The 19,866-nt window shown below is 44.7% G+C and overlaps 1 protein-coding gene across 4 annotated transcripts in view; it reads right to left on the reverse strand.

The window, feature by feature from the left end:
- Positions 1-18,725: 18,725 nt before the first annotated feature.
- The window catches only part of hspbap1 (hspb associated protein 1), a 234,476-nt gene continuing 233,335 nt past the window's right edge, over positions 18,726-19,866 (reverse strand). For all 4 annotated transcript variants that reach the window (XM_070875247.1, XM_070875249.1, XM_070875246.1 and 1 more), the window contains one exon: positions 18,726-19,293. In XM_070875247.1, the coding sequence (XP_070731348.1) occupies positions 18,787-19,293 (507 nt within the window). In that variant the 3' untranslated portion in view covers positions 18,726-18,786. The remainder of the gene's footprint in view (positions 19,294-19,866) is intronic.

Genomic DNA, 19,866 nt, shown 5'->3' on the forward strand with positions numbered 1-19,866 from the left:
TCTGGCTCCAAGCTAATGGTCTACAGGGCTGCAGTGATACCCGCCCTCCTGCATGGCTCAAAGACGTGGACCACACAGTAGACACCTCAAATCGCTGGAGAAATACCATCAACGATGTCTCCGCATGGTCCTGAAAATCCCCTTGAAGGGCAGACGTACCAACGTCAATCAGGCCAACATCCCCAGCATCGAAGCACTGACCACACTTGACCAGCTCCGTTGGGCGGGTCACATTTTCGCATGCCAGGCACAAGACTCCCAAAGCAAGCACTCTACTCGGAACTCCTACAAGGCAAACAAGCTCCAGGTGGGCAGAGGGAATGTTTCAAAGACACCCTCAAAGCCTCCTTGATAAAATGCAACATCCCCACCAACACCTGGGAGTCCCTGGCCAGAGACCACCCTAAGTGGAGGAAGAGCATCCGGGAGGGCGCTGAGCATCTCGAGTCTCATCGCCGAGAGCATGCAGAAAGCAAGCGCAGGCAGCGGAAGGAGCATGCGGCAAACCAGACTCCCCACCCACCCTTTCCTTCAACCTGTGACAGAAACTGTAATTTCCATATTGGACTGTTCAGTCACCTGAGAACTCACTTTTAGAGTGGAAGCAAGTCTTCCTCGATTTCGAAGGTCTGCCTATGATGATGATGCTTGAGGAGAGCCAAAGATGTGGTTGGAGGAGTGATGCAAATAGCAGAGGACATTCAACGGGATTGGGAGTGGGGGTTTGGGGAAGGAAATCTAAAGAACATAAGAACAGAAGAAATTAGAGCAGGAGTAGGCCAATTGGCTCCGCCATTTAATCAGATCACGGTTGATCTTCTACCCCCACTCCACCTTCCCGCACTATTTCCATATCCCTTGAGTCCCTTAGTATCCAAATATCTATTAATCTCAGTCTTGAATGTACTCAACCCTGTGAGTGAAGAAATTTCTCCTCATCTCAGTCCTAAATGGGGCCGACCCATTATCCTGAGACTGTGAGCCCTGGTTCTAGACACCTCAGCCCGAGGAAACATCCTTCCAGCATCTACCCTGCCAAGCCCCCTAAGAGTTTTAGGTGTTTCAATGCGATCACCTCTCTTTCTTCTAAACTCTAGGGGATATAGGCCTTGAATGATTTGGTTTCAATGTCTATTCCCTAGACTTGATTAATACCCAGCTAAATCTGAGCTTGGTAGAGCTACTAATATTCAAACCAGAATAAGGATGGCAATACAGCAATATCTTTGTTCCCTTTCCTTTTTTGCCCTCCTCCACACATCCTGATGCCACCCACCGAGCCCCCCAAAAATTGGTCGACATCTGAGTAGAGGGGCGGGGTTTAAACCATGTAGACATGAGGGCAGAGGTCAGGAAGGTGCTACCAAGCTCGCGCATCACTCTTCTGGCTGTTGAATCTAGACGCTAAAAACAAAAAGTACTGCGGATTCTGGAAATCTGAACAAAAAGCAGAAAATGCTGGAAACGCTCAGCTGGTCAGGCAGCACATTAACCGAGTTAATGTTTCAGGTCGATAACCCTTCGTCAGAACTGGCCTAGGTTAGAGCTGTAATAATTTTAAACAAGTACAGGGGCAGGGAAAGGGGGAGGCGAGGGAAGAACAAAGGGATAGGGTGGAAGGCAGGAGAGATTAAATAACAAAAGGTAATAGGGGGTGGTAATGGGACAAGTGAAGGACCAAAACTGTTTTGCATGGGGAGGGGGGGGGGGGGGTTAATACGCCACCTGAGAGTCTTTCAATGAGAGGTGATCTCATTGAAACATATACGATTCTGAGGGGGATTGACAGTGTAGATGCTGAGAGATTGTTTCTCTGGCTGGAAAGTCCAGAACTAGGGGGGGCGGGGGAGGAATGGTCTCAGAATAATGCGTCGGCCATTTAGAACTGAGATGAGGAGGAATTTCTTCACTCATGGGTTTGTGAATTTTTGGAATTCTCTACCCCAGAGGGCTGTGGAGACTCAGTCATTGAGTATATTCAATGCTGAGATCGATAGATTTTTGGACTCTAGGGGAATCAAGTGATATGGGGATCAGGCGGGAAAGTGGAGTTAATAAAAACATAAGAAATAGGAGCAGGAGTAGGCCATACTGCCCCTCGAGCCTGCTCCGCCAAATGTCAAAGATCAGCCATGATCCGACTGAATGGCTCGAGAGGCCGAATGGCCTACTCCCGCTCCTATTTTTTATGTAAGATTATGGCAACTACAACTTGGGTCCGGTGGGTCACTTACTACCAGTGCTCTCAGGTGCAAAATGCTTAACTGGGAAGCAGATTAACATCAGAAGTTGACAGGCATCAATGGGGGTGGAATACCTGGCTCTGCTGATGAGCCATCAGAAAGAATGATGTGAAAGAAGTGCATTAACACAGCTGAAATCAGCCCAGGGAGAAACTCAAGTAGGTTTCAGTACAATTCAAACATCACAGCAATGTCAGCTGTGGCTCAGTGGGTAGCAATCTCGCCTCTGAGCCAGAGAGTGGCAAATCGAGTCCCACTCCAGGAACCGGAACACAAAATCTAGGCTGACAGTCCTTTGTATGGGACGTTAAACCGAGGACAAGCCTGCTCTTTCGGATGGACGCAAAAGATCTCATTCGAAAAAAAGCTGGGGAAATTGTACCCGGTGTCCTGGTCAATATTTATTCCTCAACCAACGTCACTAAAACAGATTGGTCATTATCTCATTGCTGTTTGTGGGACCTTGCTGTGCAGAATTTGGCTGCATCATTTCCTACATTAGAACAGTGTCTACACTTCAAAAGTACTTCACTGGGTGTAAAGTGCTTTGGGACATCCTGAGGTCATGAAAGGTGCTATAGAAATGCAAGTCTTTCCTTTCTTGAGTGCGATAACATTAAATTAGCCAACTACCAGAGCATGATGCTCTTTGAGTCTTCTCAGACTAACTACTTCCTTTCTAAGTCAGAACCTTTAGCTATCTGGAGACTTGAGACTCAATAGACGGCTGTGTGAGCTTATAGAAAACTAGATTCAATCCCTGTGCAGGATTTATGCCACTAAAGGGAGAATTGATCTTCTAAGTACCTTTCATGAACCGTGACATTAAATCAATTTTTTCCCCTCTGCACATCCTTCCACATCAGAATGGATGCCAGAAATGACGACTGCATAGACTCAAATAGAACGAGGCAACTTTAACCCTTCCTTCATTCAGCTGTAGACATACATTTGAAACACAGGGAGGCCAAAACAGTGGCTGCAGCACCCCAAAACTCATCTTTTGCCATCTAGCATTCTACAGACCTTGTGTCGAAGTTTTCCTTGCCTCCTGATCCTAGCTTGGGCATCAAAGCTTCAATACTTGGCAATCAGGTTGAACTACAGGAGACTCTTCCCATCCCATCTCAGGAGAAAGAAAAAATATCGGCAAGTAACAGCAAGGAAAACCCAAACAACAACAACTTGAATTTATATAGCGCCTTTAAAGTAATGAACCGTCCCAAAGCGCTTCACGGGATTATAATGAGATAAAGAATTTGACACCGAGCCGCACGAGTAGAAATTAACGCAGGTGACCAAAAGCTTGATCAAAGAGGTAGGTTTTAAGGAGCATCTTGAAAGAGGAAAGAGAGGTCGAGAGGGGGAGAGGTTTAGGCAGGGAGCTCCAGAGCTTGGGGCTAAGGCAACAGAAGGCACGGTCACCGATGGTTGAACGATTACAATCAGGGATGCTCAAGAGGGCAGAATTAGAAGAGCGCACAGATCTCGGGGGTTTGTGGGACTGCAGATTACAGAGATAGGAAAAAGTTCATCATCATTTTGTATCTTCTTGCTGTGCCCTTGGAGACCGTGAAGTAGCGGAAGGATTCACAGGCTAACGGGCCTCGACATGAACAGTCCTTCCATGACGGTAACCATCTTTATACCAGCTGATAGGGTGGTTAGTCCTTTACGGTGAGGGGGTTTTATGAGCTGCCACAACCCATACGATGAGGGGCTAGAGGCCCCCACACCCACCGGACACAAGTATCCTGCTTGACGTCAACCCAGAATTCAAAGCCAGAGTTCCGACTCCACTCACCAGGACTGTCTGGAGTGCGGATCAAACTCTGAACCCTCTAGCCCAGAGGCGGGAATGCTCCCACTGAGCCAAAGACGCGCTCTACCCAAAGACGTGTTATAAAACACATAAAGAGCAATATGATAACTAAAGTGGATTGGAAAACTACAAATGTAACGCCCCTGTTAAAAAAAAAAGAGGCAGACAGAAAGCAGCAAACGATAGACCAGTTAGCCCAGCATCTGTCGTTGGGAAAATGCTGGAGTCCATTATTAAGAAAGCAGTAGCAGGATATTTGGGACAGCAGAGTCAGCATGGTTTTATGAAAGGGAAATCATGTTTGACAAATTTGCTTGAGTTCTTTGAGGATGTAACGAGCTGAGTGGATAAGGGGGAATCAGTGGATGTGGTGTATTTGGATTTCCAGAAGGCATAGAAACACAGAAAATAGGTGCAGGAGTAGGCCATTCGGCCCTTCAAGTCTGCACCACCATTCAATAAGATCATGGCTGATCATTCACAACAGTATCCCTTTCCTGCTTTCTCTCCATACCCCTTGATCCCTTTAGCAGTCAGGGCCATATCTAACTCCCCCTTGAATATATCTAATGAACTGGCCTCAACAACTCTCTGCAGTAGAGAATTCCACAGGTTAACAACTCTCTGAGTGAAGAGGTTTCTCCTCATCTCGGTCCTAAATGGCTTACCCCTTATCTTTAGACTGTGACCCCTGGTTCTGGACTTCCCCAACATCGGAAACATTCTTCCTGCATCTATCCTGTCTAGTCCCGTCAGCATTTTATGTCTCGATGAGATCCCCTCTCATCCTTCTAAACTTCAGTCAATACAGGCCCAGTCGATCCAGTCTCTCCTCATATGTCAGTCCTGCCATTCCGGGAATCAGTCTGGTGAAACTTCGCTGCACTCCCTCAATAGCAAGAACGTCCTTCCTCAGATTAGGAGACTAAAACTGAACACAATATTCCAGGTGAGTCCTCACCAAGGCCCTATACAACTGCAGTAAGACCTCCCTGCTCCTATACTCAAATCCCCTAGCTATGAAGGCCAACATACCATTTTTGTCTTTTTCACCGCTTGCTGTACCTGCATGCCAACTTTCAATGACTGATGAACCATGACACCCAGGTCTCGTTGCACCTCCCCTTTTCCTAATCTGCCGCCATTTAGATAATATTCTGCCTTCATGTTTTTTCCCCCAAAATGGATAACCTCACATTTATCCACATTATACTGCATCTGCCATGCATTTGCCCATTCACCTAATCTGTCCAAGTCACCCTGCAGCCTCTTAGCATCCTCCTCAAAGCTCACACCGTCACCCAGTTTAGTGTCATCTGCAAACTTGGAGATATTACACTCAATTCCTTCATCTAAATCGTTAATGTATATTGTAAAGAGCTGGGGTCCCAGCACTGAGCCCTGCGGCACTCCACTAGTCACTGCCTGCCATTCTGAAAAGGACCAGTTTATCCCGACTCTCTGCTTCCTGTCTGCCAACCAGTTCTCTATTCGCATCAGTACATTACCCTCAATATCATGCGCTTTGATTTTGCACACCAATCTCTTGTGTGGGACCTTCTCAAAAGCCTTTTGAAAGTCCAAATACACCACATCGCCTGGTTCTCCCTTGTCCACTCTGCTAGTTACATCCTCAAAAAATTGCAGAAGATTCATCAAGCATGATTTCCCTTTCATAAATCCATGCTGACTTGGACCGATCCTATCACTGCTTTCCAAATGCGCTGCTATTTCATCATTAATGATTTATTCCAACATTTTCCCCACTACTGATGTCGGGCTAACCGGTCTATAATTACCCATTTTCTCTCTCCCTCCTTTTTTAAAAAGTGGTGTTACATTAGCTACCCTCCAGTCCATAGGAACTGATCCAGAGTCCATGGAATGAGTCGATAGACTGTTGGAAAATGATCACCCATGCATCCACTATTTCTAGGGCCATTTCCTCAAGTACTCTGGGATGTAGACTATCAGGCCCCGGGGATTTATCGGCCTTCAATCCCATCAATTTCCCCAACACAATTTACCGCCTAATAAAGATATCCTTCAGTTCCTCCTTCTCACTAGATCCACTATCCCCTAATACATTCAGAAGGTTATTTGTGTCTTCCCTCGTGAAGACAGAACCGAAGTATTTGTTCAATTGGTATGCCATTTCTTTGTTCCCCATTATAAATTCACCTGAATCCGACTGCAAGGGACCTACGTTTGTCTTCATTAATCTTTTTCTCTTCACATATTTATAGAAGCTTTTGCAGTCAGTTTTTATATTCCCTGCAAACTTCCTCTCGTACTCTATTTTCCCCCTCTTAATTAAACTCTTAGTCCTCCTCTGTTGAATTCTAAATTTCTCCCAGTCCTCAGGTTTGTTGCTTTTTCTAGCCAATTTATATTCCTCTTCCTTGGTTTTAACACTATCCTTAATTTCCCTTGTTAGCCACGGTTGAGCCACCTTCCCCATTTTATTTTTTACTCCAGACAGGGATGTACAATTGCTGAAGTTCATCCATGTGATCTTTAAATGTTTGCTATTGTTTATCCACTGTCAACCCTTTAAGTATCCTTTGCCAGTCTATTCTAGCCAATTCACGTCTCATGCCGTTGAGGTTACCTTTCCTTAAGTTCAGGACCCTAGTTTCTGAATTAACTGTGTCACTCTCCAATTCTACCATGTTATGGTCACTCTTCCCCAAGGGGCCTCGCACAACAAGATTGCTAATTAGTCCCTTCTCATTACACATCACCCAGTCTAGGATGGCCAGCTCCCTAGTTGGTTCCTCGACATATTGGTCTAGAAAACCATCCCCAATACATTCCAGGAAATCCTCCTCCACCGTATTGCTACATTTAGTTTGCCCAATCTATATGTAGATTAAAATTGCCCATGATAACTGCTGTACCTTTATTGCACAGATCCCTAATTTCTTCTTTGATGCGGTCCCCAACCTACTGTTTGGTGGTCTGTATACAACTCCCACTAGCGCTTTCTGCCCTTTGGTATCCCGCAGCTCTACCCATACAGATTCCACATCATCCAAGCTAATGTCCTTCCTTACTAATGCGTTAGTTTCCTCTTTAACCAGCAATGCTACCCCACCTCCTTTACCTTTCTGTCTATCCTTCCTGAATGTTGAACAGCCCTGGATGTTGAGTTCCCAACCTTGGTCACCCTGGAGCCATGTCTCCGTAATCCCAATTATATCATATTCGTTAATAGCTGCCTGTGCAGTTAATTCGTCCATCTTAGTACGAATACTCCTAGCATTGAGGCATAGAGCCTTCAGGCTTGTCTTTTTAACACACTTTGTCCCTTTAGAATTTTGCCCTAGCCCTAAATTCAGTGGCCCTTTTTGATTTTTGCCTTGGGTTTCTCTGCCCTCCACTTTTACCTTTCTTCTTCCATCTTTTGCCACATAAAAGGTTACTGCACAAGATAAAAGTTCACGGGGTTGGGGGGTAATATATTAGCATGGATAAAGGATTGGCTAACAGAAAACAGAGTCGGGATAAATGGGTCATTTTCCGGTTGGCAAACAGTAACTAGTCGGGTACAGCTGGGATCGGTGCTGGGGCCACAACTATTTACAAGCTATATTAATGACTTGGATGAAGGGACCGAGTTTAATGGAGCCACGTTTGCTGATGATACAAAGATGGGTGGGAAAGCAAATTGTGAGGAGGACACAAAACATCTGCAAAGTGATATGAACAGGCTAAGTGAGTGGGCAAAAATTTGGTAGATGGAGTATAATGTGGGAAAATGTGAGGTTATCCACTTTGGCAGAAAGAATAGAAAAGCAAATTATTTTTTAAATGGAAAAAAATTGCAAAGTGCTGCAGTACAGAGGGACCTGGGGGTCCTTGTGCATGAAACACAAAAAGTTAGTATGCAGGTACGGCAAGTAACCAGGAAGGCAAATGGAATGTTGGCCTTTATTGCAAGGGGGATGGAGTATAAAAGCGGAGAAGTCTTACTACAAGTGTACAGAGTATTGGTGAGGCCACATCTAGAATACTGCATACAGTTTTGGTCCCCGTACTTAAGAAAGGATATATTTGCATTGGAGGCAATTCAGAGAAGGTTCACTAGGTTGAGAGGGATTGAGGGGGTTGACTTATGAAAGTAGGTTGAGTAGATTGGAGTATACTCATTGGAGTACAGAAGAATGAGAGGTGATCTTATTGAGACATATAAGATAATGAGGGGGTTCAACAAGGTAGATGCAGTGAGGATATTTCCACTCATAGGGGGAACTAAAACTAGTCTCAGAATAAGGGGCCACTCATTTAAAACTGAGTTGAGGAGGAATTTCTTCTCTCAGAGGGTTGTAAATCTGTGGAATTATCTGTCCCAGAGAGCTGTGGAGGCTGGATCATTGAATATATTTAAGGCGGAGATAGACAAATTTCTTAGCGATAAGGGAATAAAGGGTTATAGGGAGCGGGCAGGGAAGTGGAGCTGAATCCATGATCAGATCAGCCATGATCTTATTAAATGGTGGAGCAGGCTCGAGAGGCCAAATATCCTACTCCTGCTCCTATTTCTTATGTTCTTAAAGAGTAGGGCCTATTGGAGACCAGAAAGGTAATCTGTGTGTGGAGACGGAAGATGTGGGTCTGGTTCTTAGTGAATACTTTGTGTCTGCCTTCACAAAAGAGAGGGACAATGCAGACATTAAAGGTAAGGAGGGGTGTGAAATATTAGAAGAGATAAACATAGTATGAGAGTAAGTATGAAGGGGTTTAGCAGCTTTGAAAGTGGATAAATCCGTAAAGGCCATATCTAACTCCCTTTTGAATATATCTAGCAAACTGGCCTCAACAACTTCCTGCGGTAGAGAATTCCACAGGTTAATATCTCTGAGTGAAGAAGTTTCTCCTCATCTTGGTCCAAAATGACTTACCCCTTATCTTTAGGCTGTGACCCCTGGTTCTGGACTTCCCCAACATCGGGAACAGTCTTCCTGCCTCCAACCTTTCCAATCCCGTCAGAATTTTGTATATTTCTATGAGATCCCCTCTCATTCTTCTAAACTCCAGTGAATACAAGCCCAGTCGATCCAGTCTCTCCTCATATGTCAGTCCTGCCACCCCGGGAATCAGTCTGGTGAACCTTCGTTGCACTCCCTCAATTGCAAGAACGTCCTTCCTCAGATTAGGAGACTAAAACTGAACACAATATTCCAGTTGTGGCCTCACCAAGGCCCTGTACAACTTCAGTAAGACCTCCCTGCTCCTATACTCAAATCCTCTAGCTATGAAGGCCAACATTCCATTTGCCTTCTTCACCACCTGCTAGCCAACTTTCAATGACTGATGATGTACCATGACTCCCAAGTCTCATTGCACCTCCCCTTTTCCTAATCTGTCACCATTCAGATAATATTCTGCCTTCGTGTTTTTGCCACCAAAGTGGATAACCTCACATTTATCCACATTATACTGCAGCTGCCATGCATTTTCCCATTCACCTAACCTGTCCAAGACACCCTGCAGCCTCTTAGCATCCTCCTCACACCGCCACTCAGCTTAGTGTCATCTGCAAACTTGTCGATATTACATTCAATTCCTTCATCTAAGTCATTAATGTATATTGTAAATAGCTAGGGTCCCAGCACTGAACCCTGCGGTACTCCATTAGTCACTGCCTGCCATTCTGAAAAGGACCCATTTATTCCGACTCTCTGCTTCCTGTCTGCCAACCAGTTCTCTATCCACGTCAATACATTACCCCCACTACCATGTGCTTTGATTTTGCACACCAATCTCTTGTATGGGACCTTGTCAAAAGCCTTTTGAAAGTCCAAATACACCACATCCACTGGTTCTCCCTAGTCCACTCTACTAGTTACATCCTCAAAAAAATTTGTCAAGCATGATTTCCCTGTTTTCTCTCTCCCTCTTAAAAAGTGGTGCTACATTAACTACCCTCCAGTCCATAGGAACTGATCCAGAAGAATTGTGGTGTATAAAATTATGAGGGGCCTAGATAGAGTGGGTAGAAAGGACCTATTTCCCCTAGCAGAGAGGCCAATAACCAGAGGGCATAGATTGAAAGTAATTGATAGAAGGATTCGAGGGGAGCTAAAGAGAACTTTTTTTCACCCAGAGGGTTGTGGGGGTTTGGAACTCACTGCCTTAAAGGGTGGCAGAGGCAGAAACCCACATCACATTTAATAAGTACTTGGATGTGCACTTAAAGTGCCGTAACCTACAAGGCTACCGACCAAGAACTGGAAAGTGGGCTGATTAGCTCTTTTTCGGCCGGCACGGACACGATGGGCTGAAAATTTCTATGATTCTACAAATGAAATGTTTCTATCTGAGAGGTCTATCGGCAGACTTCAATTAAGGAAAACGAGTGTCTGTGCCAAGGTTTTTGGGGCACATCAGGGCTATCAAAATGATCCTGACCCAGCCAGCAGTAATGTCGTAGAAAACCAGATGATGGAGAGAGGAGGACACAATAATCAAAACCCTCTGGCAAGATATGGACACAACTTCAAATCCTGGTTAACCAACAACAGCACCTAGGTTTTTCTGTCGAAACCTATCTCTAGAGAGCCCCACATTTGGAAAATCAAGTCCTCTCCATCCAAGTTGGAGAGCCATGTGTGACAAGGCATGTGACAAGTCAAGCTCTCATAAAATATTTTAAAAGCAATGGCAGCAATGACTTGAAATGCAGGTTGGTCCTTTCGCGAGTTGAAAATGGCAACCAGAGATGCACTATTGGCAAGGAGAGACAGATTTGTTCTAGCAAGAAGTAGTTTAAGAAAAAGGCTCACATATTAGCCAAGAAATAGGAGGAGTAGGCCATTCGGCCCCATGAGCCTGCTTTGCCATTCAATAAGATCAAAGCTGATCTTCTATCTCACCTCCACCACCCCCACTATCCCCATATCCCTTGATTCCCTTAGTGCGAATCCCTGCCTTGAGTATACTCAATGACTGAGCCCCCACAGCCCTCTAGGGTAGAGGATTTCAAAGATTCAAAACCCTTTGTGTGACGTGTGCCCCCTACTTCTAGACTTCCCATCCAGGGGAAACATCCTCCCAGCATCTACCCTGTCGCACCCTGGCAAGGTGTTAAGCAGCTAAGCCAGCACAGCTCCACTTTAAATTGAAATACCGTTATATTTCAAAAGGCTGCACTTCAATCATCCGACAGTAAGAAGGATGTCAAGGCCTTGGAAAGGGTGAAGAGGAAATTTACTGGAATGATACCAGGGATGAGGGACTTCGGATATGTGGAAAGACTGGAGAAGCTGGGGTTGTTCTCCTGAGAGCAGAAGGGGAGATTTAATAGAGGTGTTCAAAAGTATGAGAAGTTTTGATAAGAGTAAAGAAAAATAAACTGTTTCCACTGGCAGGAGGGTCAGGAACCAGAGAAGACAGATTTAAGATACTTGACAAAAGAATCAGAGGGGAGATGATGAGAATTATTTTTACGCAGCGAGTTGTTATGATCTGTAATAAGCTGCCTGAAAGGGTGGTAGAAGCAGATTCAATCGTAATTTTCAAAAGATACACTTGTAAAGAATTGCAGTGATGGGGAAAGAGCAGGGGCAGCGGGACACTCTTCAGTGGGACTAATTGGATAGTTCTTTCAAAGAGTCGGCACAGGAACGATGGGCCGAATGGCCTCCTTCTGTGTTGTACGATTCTATGATTCAGCTTATCAACATTATATTTTAATCTAAGAAATTAATAAGAATCTGCATTAATGTCACTGGGAATAGGAATATTATTGCTTTGATAGTCAAATTAATCAAGCCGGTCAGAAAATCCAAAGGGAAACCTAATCTTAAACGTGAGCTGGGTCTGGATTTCTGCAATTATAGCTATAGGATGAATTGGTCTTAGATACCATTAAATGTTGGCAAGGCGGATGGTTGGAAGACACCGGGCTCACCTCTAGTGCACCACCAATACATACAGCAGGAAGAGGCCCAGAATATTGGGCTCATTGGTTGGTCCACAACAGGAAGATTTCATGAAAATACAAGGCTCACAGGTTGACAATGGACCCAGAACCACACACATTTATCGCAAACAATGTCAAAATATCCGATCTCAACAACAGCAGGAAATAAACTCTGAAAATGGCAAGCAATGTCAGTGCTATACAGGGCACAGAAATGATACAGATGAAGCAGTTAAGGGGAATCTATATAAGCACGACAGGGGCGGGGGGGGGAAGAGGAAGGAGTAGAAGGTTGTGCTGATAGGGTTAGATGAAGTTAGGTGAAAGGGGGCTTGTGAGGAGCATAAACAGTGGCATAGGTCGAATGGCTTGTTCCTATGCTGTAAATTCTATGTAGTTCTATGTAATGAAGGGCAGTGAAATAAGCTCTAATAAGAAAGGGCCACAAACTGTTAACTGATGGAGTAGTCGCATTGAATATGGAGGAGGAAAAATGAAGGAATTCTAAGTTTGTTTAACACTCAGGATCAATGACCTGAATCATTTATGTGGTGAAATATAAAATGGAGGAATAAATTCGGGAGTGCAGACTATTTAATTCAGTGTATTTACAAAGGTAAACTAACTTGATTGCAACAAATGCCTTGGTTGAAAATTATGGCTCCATTCGCTTTAATTTGGGGTCTCTTGCATTTAGTGTGGCTGCTGAGTGTAAACGTGCAATTTACTTGTTCCTGCACTTGCATATTTTCATTCCGCAAGATTGAAGTGTTAGGAGCTTGTGCTTAATTTGATGTGGCAGATTTGACAGAAAGGTTACATACACCCACTGCATGACCACACTTTGGGTCGGTCTTGGCAAAGCTACCGTTTTTTTGGATCTTGACATCATAATTACACTACTCAGCATAAACCTGTTGAGATAATTCCAACACAAGAGCACGTGAAAAAGCAGAGCAAGCCCATTCCTTGGATTTATCTTCGGGAGAGCAGTAGGTAAGATCTTGAACAGGTTTTCAGCAGATTCGTCTGCTGTGCAGCAGCCATTTGGATTTTCCCAACCAATATTGACAACAAGAGCAAGTGATACATGTAATCATTTCGCAATGGTCTTTTGCAATAACAACTCAACAACTTGCAATTATATATCACCTGTAACCTAGTAAAACGCCCCAAGGAGCTTCACAGGAGCGTAATCAGACAAGAATTGTCACCGAGTCAAAGAAGGAGACGTTTGGAGAGGTGACCATAAGCTTGGTGAAAGAGTTTTAAGGAGCGTCTTAAAGGAGGAGAGGTTTTGAGAGGGAATTTCAGAGCTTACGGCTTAGATGGTTGAAGGCATGGCTGCCAATGGTGGGGCAAAGGCAGTGGGAGATGCACAAGAGGCCAGAATTGCAGGAACGCAGAGTTCTAGGAAGGTTTTTTTTTTTATTCGATCACGGGATGTCGCTGTCAAGGCCAGCATTTATTGCCCATCCCTAATTGCCCCTTGAGAAGTTGTGGTGAGCCGCCTTGTTGAACCGCTGCATTGGCGGTTTGGTACAACTGAGTGGCTTGCTTGGCCATTTCAGAGAGATAAGAGTCAACCACATTGCTATGGGTCTGGAGTCACACATTGGCCAGACCGGTAAGGACAGCAGATTTCCTTCCCTGAAGGCTGGGGGAGATTACAGCGATAGGGAGGAGCAAGGCCATAGAAAAATTTGAACACAGGATGAGAATTTTAAAATCAAGGCATTGGTCATGTCACAGATAACAATGTTACCTCAAACTAGGTAACACAAATTCCGAGTTCAAAGGAGTTGCTTCACTGATGGGAAGCTAAGTGTTTGAAGAGCTGATCTTTACAACAACAACTTGTATTTACATAGCATCTTTAACATCGTAAAATGTCCCAAGACGCTTCACAGGAGCGTTATAAAACAAAATTTGACAACGAGCCACATAAGGACATATTATGACTAAAAGCTTGCTCAGAGGTAGGTTTAAAGGAGCATCTTAAAGGAGGAAAGCAAGGCAGAGAGGCGGAGAAGTTTAGGGAGGGAAGTCCAGAGCTTAGTGCCTCGGCAGCTGAACACATGATCGCCAACAGTGGAGCAATTAAAAGCCCAGAATTAGAGGAGCGCAGAGATCGCGGAGGGTTGCAGGGCTGGAGATCACAGAGATCGCGGAGGGTTGCAGGGCTGGAGGAGATCACAGAGATCGCGAGGGGTGAGGCCAGGGAAAGATTTGAAAACAAGGATGAGAATTTAAAAATCGAGGCGTTGCTTAACTGGGAGCTAATGTAGGTCAGCGAGCACGAGTGGTGGGTGAGCGGGACTTGGTGCGAGTTAGGACACGGGCAGCAGAGTTTTGGATGACCTCAAGTTTACGTCGGGTAGAACACATAAACATAATAGGAGCAGGAATAGGCCATACGGCCCTTCGAGCCTGCTTCGCCATTCAATAAGATCATGGCTGATCTTCTACCTCAACTCCACTTTTCCACCTGAAATTCCTTGCTTTCCCGAGAGTCCAAAAATCTATCTATCACAGCCTTGAATATACTCAATGACTCAGAGTCCACAGCCCTTCGGGTAGAGAATTCCAAAGAATGTGGGAGGCCTGCCAGGAGTGCGTTGGAATAGTCAAGTCGAGAGGTAACAAAGGCATGGATGAGGGTTTCAGCAGCAGATGAGCGGAGGTGGGACGTAGTCAGGTGATGTGCCGGAGATGGAAATAGGTGGTCTTAGTGATGGCAGATATGTGGTCAGAAGCCAAGTGTTGACCGTTTTTAAATATTACAGCTGCTGGTAAACTTTCTCTGCTTACAATTAGTTGATAAATAAGTATTATTTTTCTATATATAGGAAGGTGTAACAAGACACTCACTCCACAGGGCTTTATGACATCCAGAGCCTACAAGTGCATCGAGAGACTTGACATAGTCATTTCCAATGGTAAATGCTGTCGGAGAAATGCGACCAAAAATTGAGGAAACAGAACGTAAAATTTGTAGCCAAGGAGTGTTTAGAACAAAGGGTCACAGTCTCAGGATAAGAGGTCGGCCATTAAGGACTGAGATGAGGAGAAATGTCTTCAATCAGAGGGCTGTGAATCTTTGGAATTCTCTGCCCCAGATACTCAGTCGTTGAGTATATTCAAACATAGAAAATAAGTGCAGGAGCAGGCCATTCGGCCTTCCAGCCTACACCGCCCTTCAATATGATCATGGCTGATCATTTAACCTCAGTACATCACAGCCTTCTCGAGATACTCCCTGATCCCTTAAGCCATAAGGGCCACATCTAACTCCCTTTTGAATATGCGCAACGGACTGGACTCAACAACTTTCTGTGGCAGAGAATTCCACAGGTTCACAACTCTGGGTGAAAAAGTTTCTTCTCATCTCGTTTCTATATGGCTTATCCCTTATCCTTAGACTGTGTTCCCTGGTTCTGGACTTCCCCAACATCGGGAACATTCTTCCTGCATCTAAACTGTCCAGTCTTGTCAGAATTTTATACGTTTCTATGAGATCCCCTCTCATTCTTCTAAATTCCAGTGAGTATAAGCCTAGCCAATCCAGTCTTTCCTCATATGTCAGTCCTGCCACCCCGGGAATCAATATGGTGAACCTTCGCTGCACTCCCTCAATAGCAAGCACATCCTTCCTCAGATTAGGAGACCAAAACTGCACATAATACTCAAGGTGTGGTCTCATCAAGGCCCTGTACAACTGCAGCAGACCTCCCTGCTCCTATACTCAAATACCCTCGCTATGAAGGCCAGCATGCCATTTGCCCTCTTTACTGTCTGCTGTGCCTGCATGCCTATCTTCAATGACTGATGTACCAGGACACCCAGGTCTCGTTGCACCTCCTTTTACTAATCTGTCATCATTCAGATAATAATCTGCCTTCCGGTTTTTGCAACCAAAGTGGATAACCTCACATTTATCCACATTATACTGCATCTGCCATGCACTTGCCCATTCACCTAACCTGTCCAAGTCACCCTGCAGCCTTTTAGCATCCTCCTTGCAGCTCGCGCTGCCACCCAGCTTAGTGTCATCTGCAAACTTGGAGATATTACACTCAATTCCTTCATCTAAATCATTAACGTATATTGTAAATAGCTGGGGTCCCAGCACTGAACCCTGCTGCAACCTACTAGTCACTGCCTGCCATTCTGAAAAGGACCCGTTTATTCCCACTCTTTGCTTCCTGTCTGCCAACCATTTCTCTATCCACGTCAATACATTACCTCCAATACCATGTGCTTTAATTTTGCACACTAATCTCTTGTGTGGGACCTTGACAAAAGCCTTTTGAAAGTCCAAATACACCACATTCACTGGTTCTCCCTTATCCACTCTACTAGTTACATCCTCAAAAAACGCTAGAAGATTCGTCAAACATGATTTCTTTTTCATAAATCCATGCTGACTTGGACCGATCCTGTCACTGCTTTCCAAATGCGCTGCTATTACATCTTTAACAATTGACTCCACTATTTTCCCCACTATGGATGTCAGGCTAACCGGTCTATAATTCCCTGTTTTCTCTCTCCCTCCTTTTTTAAAATGTGGGGTTACATTAGCTACCCTCCAATCCATAGGAACTGATCCAGAGTCCATGGAATGTTGGAAAATGACCACCAATGCATCTACTATTTCTAGGGCCACTTCCTTAAGTACTTTGGGATGCAGACTATCAGGCCCTGGGGATTTATCGGCCCTCAGTCCCTTCAATTTCCCTAACACCATTTCCTGACTAATAAGGATTTACATAGAAACATAGGAAATAGGTGCAGGAGTAGGCCATTTGGCCCTTCGAGCCTGCACCACCATTCAATAAGATCATGGCTGATCTTTCCTTCAGTACCCCTTTCCTGCTTTCTCTCCATACCCCTTGATCCCTTTAGCCGCAATGAACTGGCATCAACAACACTCTGCGGCAGGGAATTCCACAGGTTAACAACTCTGAGTGAAGAAGTTTCTCCTCATCTCAGTCCTAAATGACCTGCGCCTTATCCGAAGACTGTGTCCCCTGGTTCTGGACTTCCCCAACATCCCTCAGTTCCTCCTTCTCGCTACACCCGCGGTCTCCTAGTATTTTCAGGAGGTTATTCGTGTCTTCCTTAGTGAAGACAGAACCAAAGTATTTGTTCAATTGGTCTGCCATTTCTTTGTTCCCCATAATAAATTCACCTGATTCTGACTGCAAGCAACCTACATTTGTCTTCACTAATCTTTTTCTCTTCACGTATCTATAGAAGCTTTTGCAGTCAGTTTTTATGTTCCCTGCAAGCTTACTCTCATACTCTATTTTCTCCCTCCTAATTAAACCCTTAGTCCTCCTCTGGTGAATTCTAAATTTTTTCCAGTCCTCAGGTTTGTTGCTTTTTCTGGCCAATTTATATGCCTCTTCCTTGGATTTAACACTTTCCCTAATTTTGCTTGTTAGCCACGGTTGAGCTACCTTCCCCATTTTATTTTTACTCCGGACAGGGATGTACAATTGTTGAAGTTCATCCATGTGATCTTTAAATGTCTGCCATTGCCTATCCGCTGTCAACCCTTTAAGTATCATTCGCCAGTCTATTCTAGCCAATTCACGTCTCATACCATCGAAGTTACCTTTCCTTAAGTTCAGGAACCTAGTCTCTGAATTAACTGCATCACTCTCCATCTTAATAAAGAATTCTACCATATTATGATCACTCTTCCCCAAGGAGCCTCACACAACAAATTGCTAATTAGTCCTTTCTCATTACACATCACCCAGTCTAGGATGGCCAGCCCTCTAGTTGATTCCTCGACATATTGGTCGAGAAAACCATCCCAAATGCACTCCAGGAAATCCTCCTCCACCATATTGCTATCAGTTTGGTTAGCCTAATCTATAGGTAGATTAAAGTCGCCCATGATAACTGTTGTACCTTTATTGCACGCATCCCTAATTTCTTGTTTGATGCTGTCCCCAACCTCACTACTACTGTTTGGTGGCCTGTACACAACTCCCACTAGCGTTTTCTGCCCCTTGGTATTCCGCAGCTCCACCCATACAGATTCCACATCATCCAAGCTAATGTCCTTCCTTACTATTGCATTAATTTCCTCTTTAATCAGCAACGCTACCCCACCTCCTTTTTCTTTCTGTCTAACCTTCCTGAATGTTGAATACCCTTGGATGTTGAGTTCCCAGCCTTGGTCACTCTGGAGCCATGTCTCTGTGATGCCAATTATATCATATTCATTAATTGCTGCCTGCGTAGTTAATTCGTCCACCTTATTATGAATACTCCTCGTATTGAGGCACAGAGCATTCAGGCTTGTCTTTTTAACACTTTGCCCCTTTAGAATTTTGCTGCAATGTGGCCCTTTTTGATTTTTGCCTTGGGTTTCTCTGCCCTCCATTTTTACTTCAGGACCCTAGTCTCTGAAGTAACTTTGTCACTCTCCATCTTAATGAAGAATTCTACCATATATTGGTCACACTTCCCCAAGGGGCCTCGCATGATCAGGTATTCAAGACCGAGGTCGATAGATTTTTGGACACTAAAGAAATCAAGGGATATGGGAACAGGGCGAGAAAGTGGAGGTGAGGTCAAAGATCAGCCATGATCTTGCTGAATGGCGGAGCAGGCTCGAGGAGCCGAATGATCTCCTCCTGCTCCAATTTCTTAAGAATGCATTGCCTGCATAAGAGTTTTAATAATATTGATATATCAAGATAGGCACTTCCTCTTATTAATGATTTATTTCCACACTTAAAATATAAAATCAAATGGACACTAATGAGTTAGTCTGACTAAGGAGAGTACTGCCTGTCCAGCAGAATCTGAGTCATTAAACGTATCACGTCAGGGTGGACCAAGCAATTGAGCAACTCGTCGGTAGACATCACCATCTTGTGAACCCCAGTAGGTTTGGAATTACAGTCCACTCTTCCACTACAACGATGAGCTTCCGGGCTATTGTTCAGAGAAATGTTATGATCCCCGGGGATGCCGGACACCCTTTCCTGAACTGCGGCTCCTGCTGCTTGACCAACGGGAACCAGGTTCGGTCCGAAAGGGATGCTGGTGGTAAGGGTGGCCTTCGGTTCTGCAAGGCTCCTCGCAGCATCTGCAGCTACAGACTGTCCAGCTCCTTCACCAGAATCACATTTCCTTTTCTTAGGACAGGCAGATGACGCCCGTGCTGACTGGTTTCCCCACTTTGCGGAGTTAGGCGGGCAAATATTGGGCTTATCTAAACAGGCCTGAACTGCAAGGTTGACGTAGTGCAGGTTTGTCTGGTGCGATGTGACTGCAACCTAAACAAGGAGAGAGAGAGAAACGGTGAAAATATTTTGACTTATAAAACTAGACTTATTATTTGGATATATAATGCACAGTTGCCTTTCAAATAGGTCGTTAACACAAAAATCCATTCCAATTTTTTTTTGATTGGTTCAAATTTCCCAGCAGCCAATCAAAAAATGCTTTGCTGCCATTTACATTAGCTAATCAGCGCAGATTGGGAACCACTCAATAAACACTATGGGCCCAAGTTTCCACACGATAAAAAACGGGCGCCCCTCCGAGCTGGGCGCCCGTTTTTCGCGCCTAAAATGGCGGCAGAAAAAAAAAAATCGCGATTCTGGAGCTCCCTGCAGCTCCTTGTCTGTTTGGCGCAGCGCCCAGGGGGGGGCGGAGCCTACACTCGCGCCGATTTTGTAAGTGGGAGGGGGTGGGTACTATTTAAATTAGTTTTTTTCCTGCCGGCAACGCTGCGCGTGCGCGTTGAAGCGTTCGTGCACGCGCAGTGTGAAAAAAAACATTGGCACTCAGCCATTTTTGTAGTTCTTTGTAGGTGTTTAGTTTTTGAACATTTTTTAATAAAAGCA

This window comes from Pristiophorus japonicus, chromosome 3, assembly GCF_044704955.1.
Source record: "Pristiophorus japonicus isolate sPriJap1 chromosome 3, sPriJap1.hap1, whole genome shotgun sequence".
NCBI lineage: Eukaryota > Metazoa > Chordata > Chondrichthyes > Pristiophoridae > Pristiophorus > Pristiophorus japonicus.